Here is a 19,807-nt window from a genome sequence, read left to right as displayed (position 1 = left end):
GCTAGACTGTGAGAGCAGAAAAAGAGGGATCTTGTGTTCAGGTTGTTATCGCTGTGTTTCCCTGCACACTTGCTGATACTTAGTAAATATTTATTGGATGAGTAAATGCCCAGCTGCCAGTGCACTTATTTCTCTTCTCAAAGTGGGAAACACTCTCAGTTTAGATGCACTAACCACACTGGAACAATGCCCAAAATATAGAGATACATAGATGTATCTCATTTTAAATAAATTATATAGACAAAATACAGGGTTGATACAGTAGAAGACTGAGTAATTTTGCATAATGGGTAACACTAGCCTGGTGGGTGTTTAGGTCACTGAACACTGCAGGCCGATGGTCTCTCCTACATGAAGGCTCCTGTGTCCCCTGCAGCCTGCTCTCCTTTCTCATCCCCCCAGGCTCTCTGGACTCGAGAGAGGGGATACTGGCTTCTCCCAGGCTTCTGAGCCAGGTTAAGCTCCTTTCCATGTAAGGGCTTTTGCATAAGCCATTCCCTTTGTAATGTTCTTCCCTTTAAGTCTCAGTACAAATATCATGTCCTAAGCCTCAAATTTCATGAAGCTCCCCTGTTATATGTTCTAACAGTGCCCTGATGGTACTCACTGGACTCAAACGGGTTATCTGGGCAGTTATCTGTCTGATATCCGCCTCCCCAACTAGAACAAAGCTTCACAGGGGCAGAAGCTATATGTCTTCCACCACAGCTTATGTATGGATTCAGGCCCAGTGCTCAGCACGTGCTCGGCCCTCAGTATTCGTTCAATGCCTGGAGAATGTACTAAGGATGGAAAAATTTTACTTTGGATTTAGGGAGATCTTACTAGGTGTAAAAAGACCTTTTGTTATTAGGAAAATAATTTTATTTAATCTAGAATAAAGGAGTGTCATGGAGCCTGTCATCACAGGTGCAAACACACGTACACATGTGGGCGGGAGAAGGGGACCAGCTACTGCTGTTGGTGATTCGGTGCAGGAGAATTTACAACGCCTCCCAGCAGCCTCTGGGGAACGCCACCCGGCAGACCCTGGGTAAAGCACAAAAGATGGGAATGGCTCATAAACTTCCTTCTGTCCTAAGATTCTCTGAGCCTAAGTAACTCACAAATTTCTTCATGAATGAAATACAGACTTGAGAAGCCACTCCACCAGCCCCAGAAGCCAGTCAAGTCCACAGTGAAAGTAAAGGAAACATGAGTCCAGGTCAGCATAGCCACTTAGAGAAATGTTTCCCCACCTGACACTTATGTGTCTACATTCCAAATTTGGGGGCAGGAGGTTAGGTTCCCACATCAGTGCATAAAGGCTTGCCTGATCCACAGGGAAAGGCAGTCAGTCCCAGCAGAGCTACCCTGACAGAAAGCTCCGGTGTGGATCAGGGTGTCCCCCTCTCACATGCCACCTGCCCAGTAGTAAGAGGAACCCCCTATACCTCAGGTCATTTTAGATTTCCTTAAAAGGAAAGCAGTTTCTGCCTGTCCTGCTTCCTTCAAAGGGCACTAAGTTGTGGGGGCACCACATCAGACAGCATCACTCCTTGCCACAGCCACCATCTTACATGTACGACCTCACAGGGCTGGCAGATCTTCTGATTCCTCTACTCATCTAATATGCAGTCTCACCACTGGAAGGGCCAAGCGGAAAAGGTGCACGTATTAAATCACAGAGCACTGTTCTAGGACGAGGCCAAAAATGAAGTAAGTGCTCTACACCAACCTAAACTCGAACACAGAGTCGTCTCACAATGGTGTTTTCCAAGCACCGCCATTTCAAATATCACTCCAGAGCTCTCTGCCGTGCGCTATTTCACCCAGACCACATACACTTAATCTTCTTTATATCAACTCCCTGTTTTTTTTTCTGCTTATACAAGTTAATTGAATGAGGTAATTTTATATTGCTGTGAAATCAACATTCCCAATGCTGGTCATTTTATTTCTATCACACACTGAAATACCTAACTATTAAAATGTAAACTGTTTCTCTACATATTCCCCAAATCAGCTTGCTTAACACACTCTGGGAAATTCTACTATCAGATAATCCACAGATTCTCTCACCAAACTGCCCAACATTTCACCAGTACAAGACTAAATTCTGCTATCAAAGTGCTAAAAAAGCAGTTTGACAGGCTTTAGGGGGAGGCTGGCCAGGGGACCAGCTATGCGGAGCTTCCTTCTGTGAGGCCTGCTTTAAAGAGGTAAGAGGAGCTACAGACACATGGAGGACTCAATATTCGTTTTTTTAGCTTAAGGGTGACTAAACTGATTTCACTGACTATTGACAAAAAGACACAGTTAGTATGTGTATTAGTTTCCTGTTGCAGCTCTAATAAATTATCACAAACTTAGGGGCTTAAAACAATATACACTGAATCCCTCACAATTGTGGAGATCAGAGGTCTGAAATCAGTTTCACCGGACTGAAATTACAAGCCCCTCCAGGGGCCCTAGGGGAGAATTCCCTGCCTGGTCTTTTCCAGCCTCTAGAGCTGCGTGCCCTGCATCCATCCCTTTGCTTGTTGCCCCTTCTTTCATCTTCAAAGCCAGCAGGATAGTATCTTGCTTCCATTGTCACACTGCCTTCTTTTGTATCAAATCGTTCTGCCTCCCTTTTAAAAAGACACTGTGATTATACCTAGAACCCAACCACACAATCCAGGATAATCTCCCCGTCACCATAGCCTTAATTTACTGACACACTGCAAAGTTCCTATTGCCATATAAGGTAATACAGACTCCAGGAATCAGGATTTGGGCATCTCTAGGGGCTATTCCTCAGCCTGTAACATTACTTTTCTAAACTTTGAACATGAAAATTCAGCTGAGGAGCTCTAACAATTCCTTCCAGTGCTAATTCGCTGGTGTGTATATGAAATCTTTCTCTGATCATTTTGTGTCCTTCAAGGAGCTTGGTTGTATTTTCCATGCACACGTCTCCTCTATCCCAGTATTGATGTTATCAAGACAGACATCCTTCCTTGTCACCTTGGTTTCTCTCAGAAAGCAAGAAAGTGCTCAATGATTAACAAACGTGGAAAGGATTGGCCAGGTTTAGGATATTCAAACATCAAAAAGAATGATGAGGACTGGCAGGCACGGGCAGAACTTTGTGAAGCAGCCTGTTCTTGGTGCTCTTTCATCCATCAGAACCACACCACTATGGTTCTTCTTGGTACTGGCTTTAAGGCTTGGCCAATGCCAAAATTAGGTCTCAAAAACATCTACTTTAGTCAAGCCAATCCCACTCATCTTGTTTTAGTGTTCTTTTCAAAAAGCCCTGTCCTTCCGAGCATGAGCTTTAGGGAGTTTTTGGTAAACCAGTGCCACAGCTCTTCATCCTGGAATGGCATCTGGGAGTCGGCCATGAATCCCTTGTGCCCAGCCACCAGCATGGTTCGCCTTGAACTCTCAGGCACTGCATGGTTCACCTTGAACTCTCAGGCACTACACGCTGTGGTCCGTTCCCCCTGGGTCCGCTCTCCACCCTTTCTCCTACCACCCCCACCTTCACCAGCTCCCAGCCCCCACATCCAGGGCATGGGTAGGTCTCCCATCACTGGGATGTTCACTGAGCTAATCCATTTCCTCATTAGGCTTGCTCACTGGCATATGAACAGGGTAATTGGTGTTGGTCAGGCCTTTTTTAACTCTACATGAGAAGACTGGAAACTGAGTTCCTACATTGATGGTAACTTGACTCTTCAGCTCTGTGGTTATGTCCCTACTACAGTTAGTAAGGTTTTGATACTTGATTCCAAAATGGCCTGGCTGGCCATTATCTTGGCCTATTGTTTTTCTCATTTAATGAAAACCCAAAGAATACTTCACCAGGTCAGAATATCAAATAGAGATATTTACAACAAAAGTGGTATTCACATATCACCATCAATTCTAACCACCTGTTCATACATGTGCCCCAGTGTCCCTGACACCTCATTACATGCTTAGGTCACAATAAAAATTCAGAGGGGGCTGCAGCCCTGTGCTCAACACCTACAGATATAATGGCCTTTTTGATTTTGACAAAAGGAATAAAGGCTGATTACAGTCCTGGCAGGGATATAATTTTTTATCCTCAGAGAGTCCCTCAGTTCCTATGAAAAAATGGCTGACTCAGCCCTATTTCTGCGGAGCAAATGTGCACATTAGCGAACCACCAGCATAACTGCCATCTCTCTGGGAGGCCACCACAGGGAAAACCCAGCTTATTTTGGCAACTAATGGAAAAATACCCCATGTTTGTCTGTGTACACATGTACACATCCGGGTCTGGAATGGAGATGAGAACTCAGGAGGCATGAAAGAAGCAGTGAAAAGGAGGGGCGTAAAACATGTGACTAGGCCAGAGAGTTCTGTCCGTGACTAGGATGGTCACATACACTGTGACTATATACATGTACATATGTAACTATGAGGGCTGGTCTGTGAATGTGTGAGATTTACATCCACAGCATGAGCACACAAGAGGCCCCATAGAAGTACAGCACTAAATGTATTCTCTCAGCAAAATCACCAAACGAACTGGTTCTCAAACTTGGCAGCGCACTGAAACCATCTGGGGAGCCTTAAAAAATACCGATGCCTGGACCTCACTCCTTGGAGATTCTGATTTAATTGGTATAAAGGTCTGTGGCAGGCAGAATAAAAGCCCCCCAAAATGCCTACATCCTAGTCCCTGGGACCTGTGAGTAGGTTATATTACATGGCCAGGGGGTATTAAGGTTGCTAACTGGCTGTCCCCCAAATAGGGAAATTATCCTGGATTACCTGGGTGACCCCAATGTAATCACAAGGTCCTTAAAAGTGGAAGAGGGAGGCAGAAATTAAAGGTCTGGGTGATGTGATGTGAGAAGGCTCGATCTACTGCTGTTAGCTCCGAAGATCAAGGAGGAGGCCACAAGCCAAGGAACACGGGAAGACTGCAGAAGCTGGAAAATGCAAGGAAATGCTTCCCTAGGGCCTCCAGTGAGGAATGAGCCCTGCCCACACCTTGATGTAGACCAGTGAGACCCCTGTCAGACTTCTGAGCTCCAGACCGTAAGAGAGTAAGTTTGTGTTGTTTTCAGCCTCTAAGTTTGTGGCAATTTGTTAGAGCAACAATAGAAAACTAACACAGGTATGGCCTGGGATTTGGGAGGATTCAAAGCTTCCCAGGCGATTCTAAAATGCCATTGACCTAGAGAAAAGGCAAGACAGGGACACGGTGGTATGACTGCTTATGCTGGAAAAATATATGGCGATTTCATCTGGGAAATCAGCAGGTGATCCCACCAACATATCACCATCAATTCTAACCACCTGACCATACATCACTGGGCTGCAACTTATCTAGACACCACAGGATGCACATTTCTCCAGTTTGGTGGCTAGAATCCTTTCCAGTCTGACCCATGGAGTAGGCTAATTTCCTTTGGATAAAGAACATTTACAAATATGCTTAGCACAGTTTCTGTAGGGCTTACTTTCTTACCAATGCTGTTTTTTCAAGGAAGGAACTGGCCAGGGTATGAATTACAGGCAAATACATAAATTAGTACATTCACATCTGTGCCATCAGGAAAAGTCCTAAATTGTCCTTGTCTGTGCACTTAAATTATTAAAAACCATTATAAGGACTATAAAGATAGAGGATTTCTCCATTTGTTTAATAATCTATTTATGATAAATAATAAGTAGATGGAACTCATTTATTTATGATAAACAGAATAGTACTGTGAGAACAAATGAACTTATTCCTTTTAGAGACAAGAAAAGGAGTACTTGTATGATTTTGACACGTGCAGCCCTCCCTGTAGAGGGAGCACACATCCGTCCCTAGGGCTTCAGTGCCCCCTCATCCATGGTAATTCTTCTTGAAAGTCATTGCATCACGAGCCTCAATGGTATGATCACCAGAGCTAAAAACCTAGAACCTTTTCCTTTTCTCTCCCTACTTTCTCTTCCTCAGAGAGGAAGCCAGCACAGTAGAAAAAGCAGTCACATTAGAACTGGAAGACCTGTGTTGGAATTTCAGTTCTTTAATCTGTAACTGATGTGACATTAGGAGATCCCTTAGCTGCTCAGAGCTTCATCCCTAATACACAGATATAATACCACCTTCATGATGCTGAGTTCTGATTAAGTGAAATGTCCTGGATGAGAGTGCTTAGCACATAGGAGGGGCTTTGATAAATGCTAGCTTTACTGAAGCCCAACTATTCCTATGCTTTTGCACACACCTCCAGGCTGAAGCTTCTCACATCTATTTTTTTTGGTACTGTCTGAGCTCTGCTATGTATCTCCCGGTGTCTACTCAACACTCCCCTCATATATCTCATTGACATTTCTAATAGGAAATGGCCAAACTGGACTTATAACCTCCACTCCTCACAAACCAGTGACCCTCCCAATGCCCGTGTCCACCACCATCACCTGCATCCATCCTCTCTTCTCATCCTTACTGCTGCCACTCTCATTTGTGCTTCTGTCCCTCACACTGCACACATAAGAGCTTTGTGTGCAGTCCAACTTGCAGAGGGGGCATTCGTCCATTCCAAGAGCTTCAATGCTCACTCATCAAGCCCAACAGCCTTTCGGATAGGCTCCCAACTTAAAACTCCATCTCCCAAGTCATAGGCTCCCAACTTAAGACTTTGTCTCTCCCAAGCCATCTTGCTGTGGTTTGCAAATTAATCTTTCTCCAACCACATTTGTCAGTCCAAGCCCTGAACAAAGATCTTCACGCACTTTTTTGCTCACCCCCTGCCAGGTATTTATAATAGAAGAGGAGCCAACTCCACCATGTAGACGACACGGAGCCCCAGCAGGCTTGCATGCCTTCCATCAGTGTACAAGGCTCTGGCTGATTTCATCACATTACCACATAGAGGAAAAGTTTTGGAGATAAATGCATCATAAAAGTGTTTTTAAAAACAGCCATGGAGAACTGGAATTTTTTATCAAATTTCTTTATATAATATTTATCATCTACAGTCTAAACCTGCCATAAACCACCCTCAACTGCATCAAACTATAACCATCCATTTATGTTAAATTACTTTATGTGTTTTGTAATATTAAGATCATTTAATAAACTTTCAAGCCTTTAGCATACTAAAAGGCAAATTTGGTCAATCTCAGCCATGCTCTTACCATTTTGTTCATCCAGTTCATTCCCAATTTCTTGACCCATTTGTTTTTGGCGACTTATAATAGAGCAAAGGGCATCGAGGCCTGCATCTTGTTCTAAAAGAAAAAGTAAAACAAGTGACTGACTAAAAACCAAGGAAAAATTAATTTAAAGTCCAAAAATGGACCCAGGCATGTAAAGCAATTCAACATATGATCAAAGTAACACATAAGTCAGGAAACAAAATAAAACAGTTAACATTATTAGAACAAAACAAAAAATTAAATACCTACCTTCTACCTTAAACTAAAATGACTTCCAGATGAATTAACTTTTAAATTATTAAAAATGAAATAATATAAAATTTGGTCTCAAATATTTAAACTCTCTGACACTTAATACATAAAGAAGATACACAAATCAATAAGAAAAAGACTTAATACTCCATTTTTTTCAATGGGCAAAGGATTTAGACAGGAAATTTAGAAAAGAAAAATAAACATACTGTGACATCAGTATAATTTTTAAAATACCAATAACAAAGAATGATGGTTTTTCTTTTATCATATTTGTAATGATTAAAAGGAATACTAATACCCAGGTTTAAATAAAGTGTGAAGAACTAGAAGCTCCTAACACTATGTCATGGGAGGATAGCTAATATACCTTTTGAGAGAGCAAATTTTGTCTACTTTTTTATCTATCAATTCTATGTCTAGAAACATATGTAAGAAAACATTCAGATAGTATGTAATGATGTATATACAGGGATAGTTATTGAAATGTGTTTGCTGTACTAGTTTATCCATGTATTGCCTCTCAGCTCCAAATTCACCTTTTTTGACTGCTCTGTGAAAGTGTATATGGACCCTTACTATTTATTCTTTCTTTTTTTTTTTCTACTCAATGAACATGATTTTATTAAATGTCAGAACTATAAAGTAAGCTTTTTTATTAAGGGTAAGGAGATGTACCTTATTTTTAATTTGTTCTGGTAGTAACATAATTTTCTAATGGTTCTAATTGTTGACAGTTTGGGTAATTGCAAGTTTTTTATTATTGATAACAATATCATAGTGAAAGGTTTTGACCTTTTTATATAGTCCTGGGAGTATTGCTATAGATAAAATTCTGAAATGGGGAAATTCTGGGATAAAGGCATTACATATTAAAAATTTAACTGATTTGCTAAAAGTATTCTCCAAAAAGGTTTTAATAGTTTGTACTCCCAGAGATAACGTATGTACCATTTCCTTTATAGGCTATGTATTTTTTCCAACAGTTTTATTGAGCTATCATTGATCTATAATAAATTATACATTATTTTCCCATATAGTTACATTCACAGCAATCTTTTTCTCTTCATAAAGATTTGGATTTTCATCTGGTATTATTTTTCTTCTGCTTATAGGGTTTTTTAAACATTTCTGGTAGTACAGAACTTCATGTGATAATCTCTATTAGTGTTTGAATATCTGAAAATGTTTTACTTTGCCTTCATTTTTTAAATTTTGTTATCATTAATCTACAATTACATGAAGATCATTATGTTTACTAGGCTCTCCCCTACCCCAAGTCCCGCCCCACAAACCCCATTACAGTCACTGTCCATCAGCATAGTAAGATGTTGTAGAATCACTACTTGTCTTCTCTGTGCTGCACAGCCCTCCCCTTTCCCCCACTCCTCACACTATACATGCTAATCATAATACCCGCTTTCTTCTTTCCCACCCTCATCCCTCCCTACCCTCCCATTCTCCCCAGTCTCTTTCCCGTTGGTAACTGTTAGTCCATTCATGGGTTCTGTGATACTGCTGCTGTTTTGTTCCTTCAGTTTTTACTTTGTTCTTATACTCCACAGATGAGGGAAACCATTTGGTATTTGTCTTTCTCTGCTTGGCTTATTTCACTGAGCATAATACCCTCTAGCTCCACCCATGTTGTTGCAAATGGTACGATTTGTTTTCTTCTTATGGCTGAATAATATTCCATTGTGTATATGTACCACGTGTTCTTTATCCATTCATCTACTGATGGACACTTGGGTTGCTTCCAATTCTTGGCTATTGTAAATAGTGCTGCGATAAACATAGGGGTGCATCTGTCTTTTTCAAACTGGAGTGCTGCATTGTTAGGGTAAATTCCTAGGAGTGGAATTCCTGGGTCAAATGGTATTTCTATTTTGAGCATTTTGAGGAACCTCCATACTGCTTTCCACAATGGTTGAACTAATTTACGTTCCCACCAACAGTGTAGGAGGGTTCCCCTTTCTCCACAACCTCGCCAACATTTGTTGTTGTTTGTCTTTTGGATGGTAGTCACCCTTACTGGTGTGAGGTGATATCTCATTGTGGTTTTAATTTGCATTTCTCTGATAACTAGCCATGTGGAGCATCTTTTCATGTGTCTGTTGGTCATCTGAATTTCTTCTTTGGAGAACTGTCTGTTCAGCTCCTCTACCCATTTTTTTAATTGGATTATTTGCTTTTTGTTTGTTGAGGTGTGTGAGCTCTTTATATAATTTGGATGTCAAGCCTTTATTGGATCTGTCATTTATGAATATACTCTCCCATACTGTAGGGTACCTTTTTGTTCTATTGATGGTGTCCTTTGCTGTACAGAAGCTTTTCAGCTTGATATAGTCCCACTTGTTTATTTTTGCTTTTGTTTCCCTTGCCTGGGGAGATATGTTCATGAAGAAGTTGCTAATGTTTATGTCCAAGAGATTTTTGCCTATGTTTTTTTCTAAGAGTTTTATGGTTTCATGACTTACATTCAAGTCTTTGATCCATTTTGAATTTACTTTTGTGTATGGGGTTAGACAGTGATCCAGTTTCATTCTCTTACATGTAGCTGTCCAGTTTTGCCGGCACCATCCGTTGAAGAGACATGGACATACAAAATCCCCATTGTATGTCCATGGCTCCTTTATCAAATATTAATTGACCATATATGTTTGGGTTAATGTCTGGAGTCTCTAATCTGTTCCACTGGTCTGTGGCTCTGTTCTTGTGCCAGTACCAACTTATCTTGATTATTATGGCTTTGTAGTAGAGCTTGAAGTTGGGGAGTGAGATCCCCCCCACTTTATTCTTCCTTCTCAGGATTGCTTTGGGTATTCGGGGTCTTTGGTGTTTCCATATGAATTTTTGAACTATTTGTTCCAGCTCATTGAAGAATGCTGTTGGTAGTTTGATAGGGATTGCATCGAATCTGTACATTGCTTTGGGCAGGATGGCCATTTTGACAATATTAATTCTTCCTAGCCAGGAGCATGGGATGAGTTTCCATTTCTAAGTTACCTCTTTAATTTCTCTTAAGAGTGTCTTATAGTTTTCAGGGTATAGGTCTTTCACTTCCTTGGTTAGGTTTATTCCTAGGTATTTTATTCTTTTTGATGCTATTGTGAATGGAATTGTCTTCCTGATTTCTCTTTCTATTGGTTTATTGTTAGTGTATAGGAAAGCCACAGATTTCTGTGTTAATTTTGTATCCTGCAACTTTGCTGTATTCCAATATCAGTTCTAGTAGTTTTGGAGTGAAGTCTTTAGGGTTTTTTTATGTACAATATCATGTCATCTGCAAATAGTGACAGTTTAACTTCTTCTTTACCAATCTGGATTCCTTGTATTTCTTTGTTTTGTCTAATTGCCGTGGCTAGGACCTCCAGTACTATGTTAAATAACAGTGGGGAGAGTGGGCATCCCTGTCGTGTTCCTGATCACAGAGGAAAAGCTTTCAGCTTCTCACTGTTCAGTATGATGCTAGCTGTGGGTATACCATATATGTCCTTTATTATTTTGAGGTACTTGCCCTCTAAGCCATTTTGCTGAGAGTTTTTATCATGAATGGATGTTGAATTTTGTCGAATGCATTTTCAGCATCTATGGAGATGATCATGTGGCTTTTGTCCTTCGTTTTGTTTATGTGGTGGATGATGTTGATGGATTTTGGAATGTTGTACCATCCTTGCATCCCTGGGATGAATCCCACTTGGTCGTGGTGTATGATCCTTTTGATATATTTTTGAATTAGGTTTGCTAATATTTTGTTGAGTATTTTTGCATCTACGTTCATCAGGGATATTGGTCTGTAGTTTTCTTTTTTGGTGGGGTCTTTGCCTGGTTTTGGTATTAGGGTGACATTGGCTTCATAGAATGAGTTTGGGAGTATTCCCTCCTCTTCTATTTTTTGGAAAACTTTAAGGAGAATGGGTATTATATCTTCTCTGTATGTCCGATAAAATTCCGAGGTAAATCAATCTGGCCCAGGGGTTTTGTTCTTGGGTAGTTTTTTGATTACTGCTTCAATTTCGTTGCTGGTAATTGGTTTGTTTAGATTTTGTGTTTCTTCCTTGGCCAGTCTTGGAAGGTTGTATTTACTAGGAAGTTGTCCATTTCTTCTAGGTTTTCCAGCTTCTTACCATATAGGTTTTCATACTAGTCTCTAATAATTCTTTGTATTTCTGTTGGGTCCGTCATGATGTTTCCTTTCTCGTTTCTGATTCTGTTGATGTGTGTTGAATCTCTTTTTCTCTTAGTAAGTCTGGCTAGAGGCTTATCTATTTTGTTTACTTTCTCAAAGAACCAGCTCTTGGTTTCATTGATTTTTTTCTATTGTTTTATACTTCTCAATTTTGTTTATTACTTCTCTGATCTTTATTATGTCCCTCCTTCTGCTGACCTTAGGCCTCATTTGTTCTTCTTTTTCCAATTTTGATAATTGTGACATGAGACTATTCATTTGGGTTTGTTCTTCCTTCCTTAAAAATGCCTGGATTGCTACTATTTTTTCTTTTGCCAGCTTAGTCACCAGAGGAGACTGCAGAGACACTGCAGAAGGAAAGGGTTTCATTCCTGGCTCCAGTCAGTGACCTTGACAGGTTCTTGCAGTACAGAATGGCTAGCAGCACCTTAAAGCCAGCAACGTCTCCAGAATACCCCCTTCCTTGCACAGTTTTACAACAGAATACCTCCAGTTAGACACCTCCTTGTGAACAGTACTCCCTCGCCCCTTATAAGGCAGATTTCCAGCAAGTTCCACCAGCTCAGCACCACAGCAATTGCTCTGAAATCCAGCAAAGCTCTCCAGTGCTGTCTTCATTAAGATCTGCATCTCAGCCCTGGAGCTGTGGGTGCTTCCTTGGGCACTCTATTTCAGCCCAAGAGTCAGTGATTGTACCTTGTACCTGCTATTTCTGTCTGACTTGCTACCTAGTCCTTCATCACTCTAATCCCTTGTTATAGGTAATAATTCTATATATCAAATTTTCCCTCTTCATATTTCTTTGTCCTGATTAGACCCAGAATGATGTATTTAAATAGTGAGAAACTGGAAACTACCTAATGCCCAAACACAGAGATTTGTTTAAAAACACATAGTATATTCATAAGTAAAACACTATAAAGCCATTGAAAATGTTATTTATTGCACATGTATATTTTGATGTCAGAAGAAGTTCGTGGTATGTTATTAAGTAAAAAAGCAGGATACAAAACACTGTATAATAAAACTGCATTTTTCTTTTAAAAAATGAAAATGTATAACTTTTCTAGATTTTGAAAATTTAGAGAAAAGAACTCAAGTTGCTCTTGATCCTTTAAAATGATACTGGAGTCTTTTTTGGTTGTTTTTTAACAAGACAGTTTCCATGATCTCTTTGAACTTTTTTTCCTTTGCTTTCAGGTGCACTGGGAAGAATATTCTGAGGCTGAGTCTAATGACTCTTTCTACCCAAGAAACATACCAGAGGAGGGTGCCATTTGTGGTTTCACTTGTTGATAGGGTTTTTAAATGACTTTCACATAAAGGCGTGTATACAAAAGCAGAAATAGCAAAGGTCTTTCTTTACCCAAAATCATATTAACATTTACATGTTTTTTTCCTAAACTTTTATGGAATTAAGTCATTGCGCTTAACTCATTAATTCATCTGTAATTTATTTAAACCAATGGTGTGAGGTAAGGACCCCTTAGTGACATTTTTTGACACTATGTACTTTTTAACTATATAAATGATCTGCTCTCTCCAGGGATCATTCCAAAGGGCCGTTTTATAGCAAAATCGCTCTATAATGAGGTCCTTTTGGTCTTTAGTAACAACCTCTTGGATGGCGTCCAAGATAAATCTATTATCGACCTAGTGCTGCTGTAGGATGACCGATGTTACAGTAAAATTCCAAAAGCATCCCAAGAATAATCTACATATAGGACTTAGGGTCAAGTGTGAATTAAAAGGTAAAACAATTTTTAAAAAGAAAGGATTAAACTCCTATGGTTTTTAATTAAGAAAAGACTCATTAAAAAAGCCCTTAAATTACTTTACTCAGTAGAGACATAGATTATGAATGAAAAATACCGACATTACACTCTTTTCTCTCAATCCTGACTCACTGTCTGACTTAACTACCTAAAGGTTATCTTGTTAATGCAAAACAGAACGAGGGCTAAAAATTCTGCTTCATTCAAATCCTTTCTGTAAGAACTTAGTACTTCCTCACTAGGTTTAGGTGATAAATAAATTTTTATCCCATAATCCAAACACACAGAAGGTGTTGATAATGGAGATGCTGTGCATCATATTGATGACCTGAGTTTATCCAAATATTAAAGCAGCATTTCTAAGGGGAGGCAGTATGGACATCTTAGAGATAATGAGCAAAATAAAATGTTGTTGTATGCAAAAATATAAACAATCAAGACCCATGCAGACAGTAATTCAGAGCCACGTAAAACCACTATGATGTCATAACAATAGCTCATTCCCATAATCTGCCCTACCCTACCACATAACCCAAATCACTATGCTAGCACAATAGATCATTTGCAACATACCGCACTATTAATCATTCTTCAGTTTTATAATCATGATAATTTTTAAACATGGATGACCATTTTATTATACACAAAGTAAAAGCCTCCTACAGATGTCTACTTCCCAATCCCTGGAACTTGTGGATATGTAACCTAACTTGGCAAAACGAATGTTGCAGATGTGATTAATGTTAAGTAATTTGAGATTAGAGATGATTCTGGATTATTCAGGTGGGCCCAGTGCAATCAGATGAGTCCTTTGAAAGAACAGAGAATCTTTTCCAGCTGCAGTCAGAGGAAAATATGAAGAAGGGTCAGAGAGGTGCAACTTGCTGGCTTTGAGGACTGAAAGGGGACCATCAGCCAAGGGATGTGGGTAGCCTCTAGAACCTGGAAAAAGCAAGGAAATAACTTCTCTTCTAGATCCCCCAGAAGGGAACCAGCCCTGCCAACACCTTGATCTTAGCCCAGTAAATTCCACCCTGAACTCTGACCTACAAAACTGTTAAGGTAACAAATCTGCAGTTTAAGTTACTAAGTTTGTGCTAATTTATTACAGCAACAATGGAAAACTAATACAATCATGTTTTGAAAATCTCTTTGGAATAATTAGGTGTTTGGATACTTCCTATGTTGAGACATTCTGAAACACCATCTTCTAGCTAAATATCACGTAACTGTAGGAGGCCTACCTAGTGGCTGTAGATCAAAAATAAGTGAACAGTCATCATAACATATTCTTGCCAAAAATAACAAGTTTGATTCTGATTAAGCTACTAAATACAACTACCAATTTATGGAAAATATGTGGGACAGAGGAATATGTTAAACAATACATGATGATACAAATTGCAAATCTAGAGAGCAGGAAGTTATAGGGCAAATACCTGGTTTCCTCAACAAAGAAATTGCAAAGAAAAAAGAGTTGGCAAAGGTACCTATCTCTTAGAGAAACATAGGGACATGTCATTTATTTGCAATGCATAGACTATATCCAGAACCTGAATTGAACAATCTAAAAAAAAACATCATGGGCAAGCAGAGAATCTGAACACTGACTGGATATTTGATAATATTAAGGAATTATTGTAACTCATTAAGGATGATAATGTCATTGTGGTTATATTTTTCTAAAACAGTCCCTATCTTTTACAAACATAGTTTAGAGATATATTCTGGATTACTCACCAATGAAATAATGTTTAGGATTTGCTTAAAAAATAATCCAGGGGATGGGTAGGTGGTAAGATATATAGATAAAAAAAAAATTGGCTGAGTTGATAATTGCTGAATTATTTGATGGGTAAAATGAAATCATTATCTTACTCTGCTTGTTTTTTAAGTATTGTGATATACACTCGCATTGGTTTTAATATACAACACAGTGGTTCAACAGTTACCCATACTATTAAATCTTCATCCCCACTAGTGCAGTTACTATCTGTCAACATAGGAAGATGTTACAAAATCAGACTATATTCTCCATGCTCTACTACTATCCCTGTGACTAACATACATCATGATTGAGAATTGTTGTGCCCCTATCTTACTCTACTTTTGTATTTTGATATTCTCCACAGCAAAAAGTTACCAACATGTGAATAAGTAAAAAAGAAAAGGGTCATTCCTATGAGCTGTAACCTCAGATCTCTGACTAAGCCCATGATAAGAGCCCCAAGGGCTGACTGTGTCATCTTTTCCTAGATTTTGCCCCAGTTCTGAGGGCAACTGGTGGCACAGAGCAAATACTTAATAAATATGTTTAAATAAAGGAATGACCACAGAGGGCCCTCTAGGTTTGCAGAAGACAGGAATATACAGTCTTCGCCAGACATACGTAAGGGCTTCTGGTCAATACTAGATAGCCCTCTGTGTTTAGATACTAGAAAAAGGAGCTGACATTGTATTGTCCAGTGTCCAGGCAGAGGCAATGGAAGTTCTCACATCTGACATACAGAGGGAGCTGTCCCTGGATAAGAGCAAGTAAGACACAAACGAAGAAAAGATGAGGTCAAGCTGGGTAAACTTAATTACTACACTGGGAAGACTCTTAGAGCAAATTCTAAGAATAGATGTTTTTATTTTTGGTTTTTGTTTTAAGATTTTAGGAAAGGAATCCTGGTCTAGTTGATAGCTATAAGAAAGGGTATCCTTAAAGAAAATTGTCTGTGAAGTTATAATTGCAAGGGTTCAAAGATTAGCTGGTAAGATTTGCCAGTGTAAAATGGAGTTTGGCTAGCCATCTTCCCCACCACCACTGCTCATGAAAATATTCAGAGACCTAAGAACACAGAAACCCAGAACTAATGCAGAACTTTCTGTTACAATTTAGAGAGCACATCTGTAGAAAGAGTAAGAATAGGTGGAACTAATTAAGAAACTCCATCAACAGAGAACCTCCTAAGTAAATGCAGCACAATACTTCATACCTTCCTCACGGTCCACTGTCTGACTCAGAGACGAGGATCTATACTAACAGAAAACTTATCTTCCTTTGTTTCATCTCAGAGAGTTTTGAGGTGATCCAGTTATTGTCATCACCTCATCCATCTTCTGCCTAATGTCCACTTTTGCCTCAAATTACAGTTTAAGTAGCACAGAAAAAAAATGGCTAACTGATTGTAATGAGGCCTCACTTCTAGGTTAGGGAAGGAAGGCATTCATTGCCTCGAGTCTAAGTTCTACCAATAAACTGTTATTTCTGGATGATTTTCAAAGTGTTCCCAAGGGTCAACAAAAGTACAGAAAGGCCAACAGATTCCACTGGCAAAAGGAAGTTAGAAATGACTCTTCATGGTTCTTTACTTTTATCTAGTTCAGACGGGGCAATGAGGCAAAGTCAGCAACCTCAGCATATCAACACGATTCTTGAGGCAGAGAAAAGGCTAATAAGGGCTTATGTAAAAGATTACTTCCATTTTTATGTTTATCCTTAAAAACCAGCTTGAGACAGGGATGAGGGAAAGAGAATTTCAAAACACAGAGGTAAGAGTAGTAAGCATTTCAAAACACAAGCACACTTCTCAGACTGAGAAGCAACCTCTGTCTGAATGTAGCACTTTCTCAGTCTGTTCTATGGGCTGCTACTCTCCCCCAGCCCTTTACCTCCCATCCCATCCCCACCCCTCCACAAAACCCAAAGGCCAGCAGGCTTTCGGAGGGTGGCCATCTCAATAAGGATGCTCTCTGTTTGGTAGACTCAATACAAAAACCCACAGGTGGCATCCTCTCACACCCAACATACAGCAGCCTCTGAATGTACCACCTTCTCAGACTGAAAGCAACTTTTCTTGGTAAAAGCAACAATGCCAGAAAATTCACTGGTATTAGCTAGCAATACACACTTCTTCCAGGACTCGGCAATTTTGAAGACTAAAGCATGGAAACGAATGGCTGTGCTAGGTGTAAAGCTGTTCTGCTATGAATTTTTTTCTTTGCTTCAAACACAGTAATGGGTGAAGCATGTAGAACTAGAGACATAAGGGAGGCACAGTATTTCATTTACTACATAATTTCACTGTGAAAAGGAAGTTCAAAACGGAATTAGACTTCTCCTTCTGGCCAAGATGGACTGACAGGGACCAGATTTACTTCTGGCCTGAAACTACTAATGAAAAACAAAAACAAAAGCACAAAACCACAGGCAAAATATATAGAACAACAGTTTCAAGACAGAAAGGTCAGGAAATGAAGGGCAGTTATCTCTGAGTGATGGGAAACAAATGACATGAGCTCCATGACTGCCCCAGATTATTGCCTTAAGAGAGTTCCTGGGCTGTGGTGTGAGGATGGTGCAACCCAGACAGAGCCCAGCAGTCTCCCTGAATCCAGAAGAACCCAAATAGGTCAAGGTGACTAGAATATGTCAGGCACAGTACCAGAGAGGAGAGAGCTGTACAGAGAGTAAACTCCAGAGCTCCACACAGGGTCCACTTTGAGGCTTCAATTGAGTGTTAAGTGGGGCATGTGCGTGAAGAAACTAACCAAGGCTGGGAAAAGAACCACATAAAAGGGTTAGAGGGAATGAACCTTGAAGCTCAAACACGGCTGGACAGAGCTCCTACGGTTGCCAACCAGGTCACCTCATAATTCACGGTCCATCAGAATGATTTTGGGTAAGCAGTAGGACAAATTACCTCTAGACTGGATGGAATCAACAAATATTTTCTATAAAGGGCCAGACAGTAAATATTTTAGGTTTTGTGGTTCATTTGGTCTCTAGTGCAGCTATTCAACTCTGCCACTGTAGCAGGAAAGCATAGGTAATACATGAATGAATGAGCATGTCAGTGTTCCCATAACATTTTACCTATGGACACTGAACTTCAAATTTTATATGATATTTTAAAGTCACAAAATAGTCTTCTTTCAACTACTTTTCAATTACTTAAAAAGGGAAAAACCACTGTTAGCTTGCAGACCATACAAAAACAGGTGGTGGGCCAGATGTGGCCAGCAGGGCATGGTTTGCTGACCCCCTGCTCTAAAATAAACACTAAACACTGCTCTGGTACACCTTATAAAGCAAGATCGAAATAACTATATTCCAGAAAAAAATTTTCCAGAATATTTCTAGAAATACAAAAACATCTAGTAACAAACAAAGAAAAATTGACATCTGGTTTCCAAATGAATGTTTCCCCCCTAAGATTAAAAACTAAAACAAGGATGTCTGCTTTCTATACAATAGATTTCTAAACCAATTGGTACTGATCAATATTGTACTGGACGTTGTAGCAAGTGCTATGTGGCAAGAAAAAGAAAAGGTACCGAGATTAAAATGAAGAAGTAAAGTAACACCAAGTGAAAGACAAAGACTTAGAGTGCATCAAAAACAATAATCGACTACATGTTGTGCACAAGAATCCCACTTTAAATACAAAAACAGATACAGACTAATGTAAATGGATGGAGAAGATAAACCATACTACCTTCATCAAAAGAAAGCATGAGTAGTTATAGTAATTTCAGACAGACACTTCCAAGCAAGTAATGTTATCAAGGACAAAGAGAGATATTACACCCTAAAGAATCTACTCCAAAATTACTAGATCTAATATCTGAATTCAGCAATGTTGCAGGATATGAAATTAATACACAGAAATATGTTGCATTCATATATACTAATGATGAACTAGCAGAAAGAGAAATCAGGAAAATTATTCCATTCACAACTGCATCAAAAATAATAAAGTACCTAGAAATAAACCTAACCAAACAAGTGAAAGACCTATACTCTAAAAACTACAATATACTCATGAGAGAAATTTAAGAAGATACCAATAACTGGAAACACATCCAGGGCTCATGGATAGGAAGAATTAATATTGTCAAAATGGCCATCCTGCCTAAAGCAATATACAGATTCAATGCAATCCCTATCAAAATACCAACAGCATTCTTCAATGAACTGGAGTGAATAGTTCTACAATTCATATGGAACCACAAAAGACCCGGGATTCCTGGGACTATGCTCCCTGACTTCAAGCTCTCCTACAAAGCCACAGTAATCAAGACAATTTGCTACTGGCATGAGAACAAACCCACAGACCAATGGAACAGACTAGAGAGCCCCAATATAAACCCAAGCATACACAGTCAATTAATATATGATAAAGGAACCAAGGATATACAATGGGGAAATGACAGCCTCTTCAACAACTGGTGTTGGCAAAACAGGACAGCTACATGTAAGAGAATGAAACTGGATTATTGTCTAACCCCATATACAAAAATAAACTCAAAGTGGATCAAAGACCTGAATGTAAGTCATTAAACCATAAAACTCTTAGAAGAAAACATAGGCAAAAATCTCTTGAATATAAACATGAGCAACTTTTTCCTGAATGTATCTCCTCAGGCAAGGGAAACAAAATAAAAAATG

The 19,807-nt window shown here is 39.4% G+C and overlaps 1 protein-coding gene across 1 annotated transcript in view; it reads right to left on the bottom strand.

Moving 5' to 3' along the window:
* Positions 1-19,807, bottom strand: part of STX8 (syntaxin 8) — a 276,337-nt gene that overhangs the window by 193,737 nt on the left and 62,793 nt on the right. Inside the window, exon 6 of the mRNA XM_073234834.1 lies at positions 7,135-7,227. Within this exon, the coding sequence (XP_073090935.1) occupies positions 7,135-7,227 (93 nt within the window). The remainder of the gene's footprint in view (positions 1-7,134; positions 7,228-19,807) is intronic.

The sequence above is a fragment of the Manis javanica genome, chromosome 4, assembly GCF_040802235.1.
Source record: "Manis javanica isolate MJ-LG chromosome 4, MJ_LKY, whole genome shotgun sequence".
Taxonomy (NCBI): Eukaryota; Metazoa; Chordata; class Mammalia; order Pholidota; family Manidae; genus Manis; species Manis javanica.
The sequence above is the reverse complement of the archived record's forward strand: the minus strand, read 5'-3'. Positions and strand labels throughout refer to the sequence as shown.